Here is an 8,267-nt window from a genome sequence, read left to right on the forward strand (position 1 = left end):
TCGTTTTGAACGGTCATCCAACTCGGAATTCCAAATGGGGAACTCTGGCCTCTTTCTAGCGCTCAGACTTTCTGACTTCTTTTTTTCCTGAGTTCCCAGTTGTCTTGAAAGCACTATAATACCACACAAGGGACGAAATGACAGGCTACTTTGACACTGAGATCAGTGAAAACGACCTTGTCTTGAATCCATCAGTAGCCCAGGCCTAGGTGTGTGGAGACATATTGTTTGCTACAATATGAGAAGGAAATTATAGTTCTTAAAATGCTTTCCAGTTTCACTGACTCACCCAATGATGCGCAGCTCACTAGCTGGTGATGTCATATGGGCTCGTGCCAAAAGCCTCTCTCTCTCTTGTTTAACTTTTTAGACAATATTTGGAAGATGATCAAATATTTTGGTAGCCTGCAGCTGACAGATTATAGTCTTCTCTTTTCAGCAGGAGCAATTTGCAACCTTTTTTCCCCCACGATTGTAGACTATTTGAAATATTGTGAAAGGCCAGTTTTGTCTGCATGCTGTATGTTGACAGAGATTTGCAGCTCGTTCCCGACTGTAGGCTATGCCTATTTATTGGGCTACACTCCACAGCTAGGTTATTTTTTAATAAGCTATGTATCCTCTGTGGCAGGACAATTAAGGAAGAGGCAACTTGAATTAACTTTGATTGCAAAAAAGTGACAATTATTTTTCATGCCAGGGGAAATACCGGATCAGGCCAAATAGGTTCCAGAACAAAACAGTCCAAAACGGAGAGGTGCCGGATCCTGTTCTGGCAGGAATTAAGTACTGGTGGTTACACCAGATACTGACTGGTTTTTCTGATCTACGCCCCACAGATATATATTTTTTTGCATATCTGTATTCCCAGCCATGTGAAAACCATTGATTAGGGCTTAATTTTTTTTTTTCAATGGACTGATTTCTTATATGAACTGTAACTCAGTAAAATCATTTAAATTGTTGCATGTTGTGTTTATATTTTTGTTCAGTATATGTTGGCTCTATATATTATAGCAATTAACACTTAGGAGTCAGACAGACAGACAGACAGACAGACAGACAGACAGACAGACAGACAGACAGACAGACAGACAGACAGACAGACAGACAGACAGACAGACAGACAGACAGACAGACAGACAGACAGACAGACGAGAAGAGAACAAGGTGAAGCACAGACAGACAGAGTGACAGCAGAGAAGATGCAGAGACTGCACAACAGGAAGGAAACAGAGGCCCAGTTAGTGGTGAGTTGTATCCCCTGTAGTGCTTTTACATGTTGTGTTTGTCTTAATCATGGGCTGGTTAAAAAAGGAGGAGGACTGTTTTCTGTCCCAGTCTGCCCCTGGGCACAGCTGGGATACATCAAATCAAATCAAATGTATTTATAAAGCCCTTCGTACATCAGCTGATATCTCAAAGTGCTGTACAGAAACCCAGCCTAAAACCCCAAACAGCAAGCAATGCAGGTGTAGAAGCACGGTGGCTAGGAAAAACTCCCTAGAAAGGCCAAAACCTAGGAAGAAACCTAGAGAGGAACCAGGCTATGTGGGGTGGCCAGTCCTCTTCTGGCTGTGTAAGCATGAGATACAATTCTGTTGTCACTTTTTTTTTTCATACTTCTTGGTATTGTGAATTTGACATTACAATGCAATGTATGGTGACTATTTCCAATTACTGGAGAGAAAAAAAAGGAGATATTTTTAACACAGACCCATAATTTGTCCCCAGGGAGTGAGCAATGCATGATAAATGAACCTCAGATTCCCTTGAAGTCTGAGAAAAATATGTAGATGAAGTATTTGAAATATCTACCACATGCATAGCATCAATAGAAATGAGTGACTCGGCACCGTGGTATGTCCGGGAAAGCTATGGGTTAATTTAAGACGGAAAGGAAACCTGTTGCCAATTAAGTGCACGAAATGCCACATGTTGCCTAGACACATCTTCAGATCGGCTGGAAGGATCAGTACATACCATATCCACTCAGGGAGAGAGAGGCTGGCAGTTCATTCATTTGAAAAGGTTCCACTCACTCCAAAAGGCTACATTAATTGAGAAGGTGTGGATGATCTGAAAGCAGTCTTTCCTTCGTGGGGAAACGCTACGATTTAAAACGCGAAGTGAACCAGGCAGCTTATTCCCCTGGATTCCGGAATGCGTAAAAGCACCTGATGGGATGCGCAATAAAATAGGCACAATTCTACGTTGGCTAAATAACTCTTCTTCTACATCGTGGATAATATGAAAATGACTATCATAACTCCATTGTTTCTGCTCTGCTTGACATTGTTGGTCGGCACAACCGAGAGTGTGGCAGAGATATGCAGGGGGACGCACTGTTTCAGCTCAGAGGACTGGACCAGACCTTGTACAGGGGCGCATTGCCAGCGGCGAACGGACGCAGCACCCCAACACTTAAACCCCGTAATGCAAGACAGGCAGGCGTTTGTTAAGCCCCTTTACCAGGATGCCCATACTAAACATCAGACCAGAAGTGCACAGGTACCATACACTGTCATCCAACCACATCGTGGTGGCACGGCCACAAGCGACACGCAGAAAGAAAACCCAAGATCCATTACCGCGGAGGTGTACCACCCCGGGTGCAAAGGAGGGAATTGTCAAGCTTCCCAGCCGCGACCAACGAGAACTGAGAGTGTCCCCCGGGAATGCAAAGGGATTGAATGTAAACTGCCACTCAGGATGCGACCCAAGCCGAAGCCTCAACCGTGCATTGGCGACAGCTGTGTCACTGGTGGTGGCGAAGACCCGAGAGGGCAGCAGCCCCCCCTGGTTCATGACAGAGCGGCGCAATTTCTTGGAGAATTTCCGGAGTTTGGATCAGAACGTGGTTCATCGCCTCTTGGAATACAGTTGACATGCGACATCAAACCAGGTTTAGCATGTGACCGTCTGATATACAGATTTTTCTACAATTAATTTTAAAAAGAGCATGCCCCCAAAGTAATTAATAGTTTAGCTAGCAATTAATGTTAGTAGAAAAATATATAATTTCAGTTTACACCCATGAGAGTTGACATGTACTCTGAGTGAATGCAACAATAACCAGCTGGCCAGTGTTACTGAACTATTTACAGAGGTACATAAACTCTGTGAAAACGTTATAAAGATAGCTGTAGTGTGGGATAATTTATACTTTTTGAAGTATTAAATGTAAGACAATTAGAGTTAATTTAACACTTGCAATTTTGCAATATAAATGAGGTAAAATAGAGGTAAAATAGAGAATAAAGGTATTAAACAACAGTGTATAGTTTCCTAGAATGTTTGAGTCTAGCAGGATTTACCACCAACTTATCACTGCAACCTTTAATAATTTAATAATTCAGTCTGAAAGGTATTTTTGTATGCCGTTTGAATATAACCCCCCCAAAAATGTATTTCACTATGTAAATTATCAATGTGATGAGTATTTGTGCATGTGGGTGAACACATGTATCCCTAGCTACCCTGTCCTCCCTCCAACACAGGCAACAATGAGGTGCCCTCGGAGGACACCCTGGTGCTGCAGCTGCGTCTGGCCAAGGGCCAGGAGAAGCTGGTGGAGGCACTGAAGGGCCAGCAGGAAGAGATCAGGGAGCTGCAGAGCAGACTGAGCCAACAGCAGGGGACGCTGGTCAGCCAGCAGAGAGAGATCCTGGAGGAGCAGAGCAGACTGAGCCAACAGATGGACCAGGTCTGGAACCACGTCTGAAACATTGTGGTTTCCCTTTGCTGGAGGGAAGATTTAATAGACATGATGCAACGCTTTGCTGTTGCCCGGCAACTTCAACATCTGCTGTGTTTATAATAATAGACCACTGGAAGGTTTAATTAATTACTTTTGGGCAACATTTTGGTCAATAAACGTTTAATAAAGTCTACCTAAAACCATCCAATAAAACAAACAAACAAAACTGTTATTGCAGGACTCTGAAGGAGCTTGCTCTGATGAAGGAGCTTGCTCTGATGAAGGAGCTTGCTCTGATGAAGGAGCTTGCTCTGGTGAAGGAGCTTGCTCTGGTGAAGGAGCTTGCTCTGATGAAGGCGGTTGCTCTGATGAAGGCGGTTGCTTTGATGAAGGAGCTTGCTCTGATGAAGGAGCTTGCTCTGATGAAGGAGCTTGCTCTGGTGAAGGAGCTTGCTCTGGTGAAGGAGCTTGCTCTGATGAAGGCGGTTGCTCTGATGAAGGCGGTTGCTCTGATGAAGGCGGTTGCTCTGATGAAGGAGCTTGCTCTGATGAAGGAGCTTGCTCTGATGAAGGAGCTTGCTTTGGTGAAGGAGCTTGCTCTGATGAAGGGTCTTGATGTGATGAAGGAGCTTGCTCTAATGAAGGCTCTTGCTCTGATGAAGGCAGTTGCTCTGAAATGCGTCAACATTATTGAAAGTTGCCATCCTGAACCTTTTTTCAGTAAATGTGTGTTTGGTCTCATCTCAGGTCAAGGCCCAGTATGGCCTACTCCTAGAGAATGTCAAGCAGATGTCCTTCCAGGGCATGCAGGAGGAGCTAGAGAGCCACATGGTGGCCCTCAGAGGCCAGGCCAGGGCCCATCACACCCAGGCCTACGCTGTGCACAAGGTGGACATGGAGGCCAGAGTGATGGATGTAGACCTCCCCGTGTTGGCCTGCAGGTCCTGTGGAGCGGAGGAGTACTGCGACTTCAGGACAGGTCGGCCGCAATGTGAGAGGTGCACCATCTGTCCAGCGGGCTTCTTCCTGGTGTCCCAGTGCTCCATCCATGCTGACAGGATATGCCAGGTGAGGCTATAAAAGCTTGAATATTCTAAATGTAGATGTACAAACACACCCATTCAGGAGTTGTATTATATTTTATGAATCATTATTTATATTTTTACAGGACAGAGATGAATGCCTTGAAGTAGCAAACCTGTGTTCAGAACAGAAGAAATGTCTAAACACGCCAGGTAAGAAGGGTTTAGACTGTTTGGCGAAAAACGCGTACTGTATCAGTGTTAACCTATTCCCAAATAGTTTTTAAAGAATATGCTACATATAACAATTCCTCTTCCACTCACTCTATAAATAGAAATGTACTACTTGTGTATGTGTGTGAGAGAGGGTTAACTTCTGTCCTTCACTGTTTCTGTGAACCAGGTGGATTCAGGTGCCAGGGCTTGTCTGACAGAGAGGCCAGCACAGGCTTGTGTGGACATGCCTACTTCTACAACTCGGAGATGGAGGAGTGTCAGGCCTGTCAGGAGTGTGAGGTGGAGCAAGTGGCCACACCCTGCACTTTCACGAGTGACACCATCTGCTCCACCCCCTCCTCCACTGACAGCAGCAGACTGTCCCTGTCCTGGGCTGGGGTTGTGACCCTGCCTCCTACCAAGAGCCACGCCCCTGGTCACGCCTTCCCCAACCTGCAGCTCCACATCCATGGGCGGGGCGACAGCAATCTGCTGGCCACCGAAGACGGCCATCTGGTGCTGCGACAGCACGGCCTTGTTTGGGCAGACGAGAACTTGGCCCTGAGCCATGGATGCCGCAGTTTCGTCCAGGTGTGTCTGCAGCTTAACACCAGTGACCTGACCGAGGGGCGGGACCTTAGTGGGGTCAGGGTGGAGCAGCGGGAAGTTAAGTCGCTCCAGAGTGCCAGTGTCAGTGGGGTGGCAGAAGTTGCTCCAGGAAGTATGCTCTCCCTGCTCCTCAGGAGTGCCAGCCACCATTGCAACCACACAAGCGATGGCCTGCACCTCCATGACCCATCTGTGGCCCCTCTCAGTCTCTTCTGGCTGTCCCACGATACCGGTGCCGTCGCCATGACTGCGCAGGCAGTGTCATCGGCGCACTACCACACCAACTACCGGCCCGCCTTCAAGACCACGTCCACCTCTGACCCGTACGTTGTGGGGCTGACTCACGATGGGCGTGGAGTGCGCTTCACCGAAAGTGGCACAGTGCGCTTTGTGTTCCAACAGGCACTCTACTCCATGGGCCAGGCGTGCGTGACGGAAGGCTTTCACCTGCTGGCCTACCTCAACCACAATGGTAGCAGCATGGAGCTGGCTCGAACATATAAGACTGGTGTCCACTATCGCGACACGTCCATCTCCCTGTCGGCTGCTACCATGGTCGGCCCCGGCGATACTCTGGGCTTTGAGATCCTCTCCCCGGGGCAGTGCAACATTCGCTACTTCGGTGACGACTCCGGCATCAGTGCCCTCAGTTTGGTGTGGATCCCCACTGCCATCTCCTCCGCCCTCTCCGCCTCCCTGGCACGCACAGGCTTGCCCTCCGGAGCGGTGCGCAACAAGCCCTTGTATTTCCGCCAGGTGAGCCCCCACATGCCGCAGATGCAGGTCGGGCTTCCAGGGAAGGGTCGCGCTGAACAAGGACGTGAGTTTGTCTTCACGGAGAGCGGGACAGCCAGCTTTGCACTGGACCTGAAGCTGATCCACTCCTGCAACCCGGTTAAAATCACCCTGCTCCGACATAGAGGCGAGGGGGCAGGGGAGGAGGGCAAGCCAGTGCCCCTGGCCCAGCAATTCGGGGGCCAGATGCCAGAGGGCAGTGGGTGGGCAAGTGTGGGGCTGCGGGCCTCCTTCCAGGTCCACAATGGCACGGCGGTTTTTGTCACATTGGACTGCGTGCGAGGACGCATCAATCAGATCAGTCATCAGGCGGGGAGCGGCGTCTCCATACTGTGGGTGGCAGCGTAGCCTAGTGGTTAGAGCGTTAGTTCGAATCCCCGAGCTGACAAGGTACAAATCTGTCGTTCTGCCCCTGAACAAGGCAGTTAATCCACTGTTCCTAGGCCGTCATTGAAAATAAGAATTTGTTCTTAACTGACTTGCCTAGTTAAATAAAGGTACAAAAAAATACAAAAAATATCACTAGTCTAGAAACACCAAACTAACAATACCTAAAGCATGGTTTACCAAATGTTTTACTTCTTCAATTAGCCTTTGATCAACAAAATTGGCCAATTTTAGCATGGTTTACGTCATGTATAAAAAGTACCCTTACATATCCTTACTTAAAATACACCAAAGGATGGTTTTGGTGAGTAGCAGAGAGAATATTTAAGCTTTATGGTCTTCTATGCATATTCTATACTGTATTTTGATATTATAAGGATGCTAGAATTAGCATTGTTATTCAACAATTCTTGGTATGAACCTTCTTTCATGTTGACATTTGCTGGGCGCATATCTTGTCTGTCTTGTATTTACAGTGTATAATTGAGTTACTGCATTGACGCCAGAGCTTTATAGAAGATACTTAAAATTCTTTTTGCTTTCATCAAGGATAATTTTGCAGGGCTGGTTTTACTCTGAAGTGTGTTAAGAACATATGTTTTAGGTTAGCCGCCATTTTCTAAATGTGAGTGTGTCCGCTGCATGCCTTAGTTAATGACCATTTTCAGGAGACCCAGAAAGGGTTTGTACACTCGTGTGGAGGTCCACTTGTGTTAGACCAGCCACAAAGAAGTGTGCATTAGCACGGGTTTAGAATTATACAGAGTTTAGAATTATACAGAGACTTCCTTCATCCACTATTTAGACCAGCAATTATGCCACCAGCCAAAGTGGCAGTCTTTAATGCCGTAATACATACTTTGTAAATATTAAAACAGAAAACACTGATTATGACACCAAACCTCATTCTTATTAAGTCACCTGCATTGCTTGCTGTTTGGGGTTTTAGGTTGGGTTTCTGTACAGCACTTTGAGATATCAGCTGATGTAAGAAGGGCTTTATAAATACATTTGATTTAAACACTCACTGCTTTAAACGCACAAGATTGTAGGCTATATATTTTAATAATGGTTGTTATATATTTAAGCATTAATGCCCGAGGGGGTGTGGCATATGGCCAATATACCACGGCGAAGGGCTGTTCTTGGATACAAAACTTCAATGTGCCTTATTGCTATTATAAACTGGTTCCCAACATAAATAGAACAGTAAACAAGTATTTGTGCATCATACCCATGGTATAATGTCTCATATATAATTACACACACACAGGTGAATGAAATGCTGTTTCAGCCAATCAGCATCCAGGACCCAAGCTACCCGGTTTATAATATGTATTATAACACATTATTATCTACGTTTTCACAGGATAATGTAATTCACAGGATAATGTATAAATGTTACTAGAAGCTGCCATGCTGTATGTCCCTAACCCTAATTCTAACGTAATCATAAAGACAGACAATCTGTCATACTGTATACCTTTTGTAATCACATGTATAGACCTGCGTTGTCATGAGACATGTCTGTCCTTATG

At 46.1% G+C, this 8,267-nt stretch overlaps 1 protein-coding gene across 1 annotated transcript; it reads left to right on the top strand.

Moving 5' to 3' along the window:
* The first annotated feature begins 1,039 nt into the window (after positions 1-1,039).
* Positions 1,040-7,766, top strand: si:ch211-252f13.5 (uncharacterized). Its single transcript, XM_021590036.3, has 5 exons — positions 1,040-2,905; positions 3,501-3,706; positions 4,448-4,768; positions 4,869-4,935; positions 5,126-7,766. Exons 1-5 carry the CDS (start codon positions 2,251-2,253, stop codon positions 6,688-6,690), a joined length of 2,814 nt encoding a protein of 937 aa, XP_021445711.1. The 5' UTR covers positions 1,040-2,250; the 3' UTR covers positions 6,691-7,766.
* The last annotated feature ends 501 nt before the right edge of the window (positions 7,767-8,267 follow it).

Source organism: Oncorhynchus mykiss, chromosome 28 (genome assembly GCF_057628025.1).
Source record: "Oncorhynchus mykiss isolate SJ-2025 chromosome 28, ASM5762802v1, whole genome shotgun sequence".
In the NCBI taxonomy this organism is placed as follows: Eukaryota; Metazoa; Chordata; class Actinopteri; order Salmoniformes; family Salmonidae; genus Oncorhynchus; species Oncorhynchus mykiss.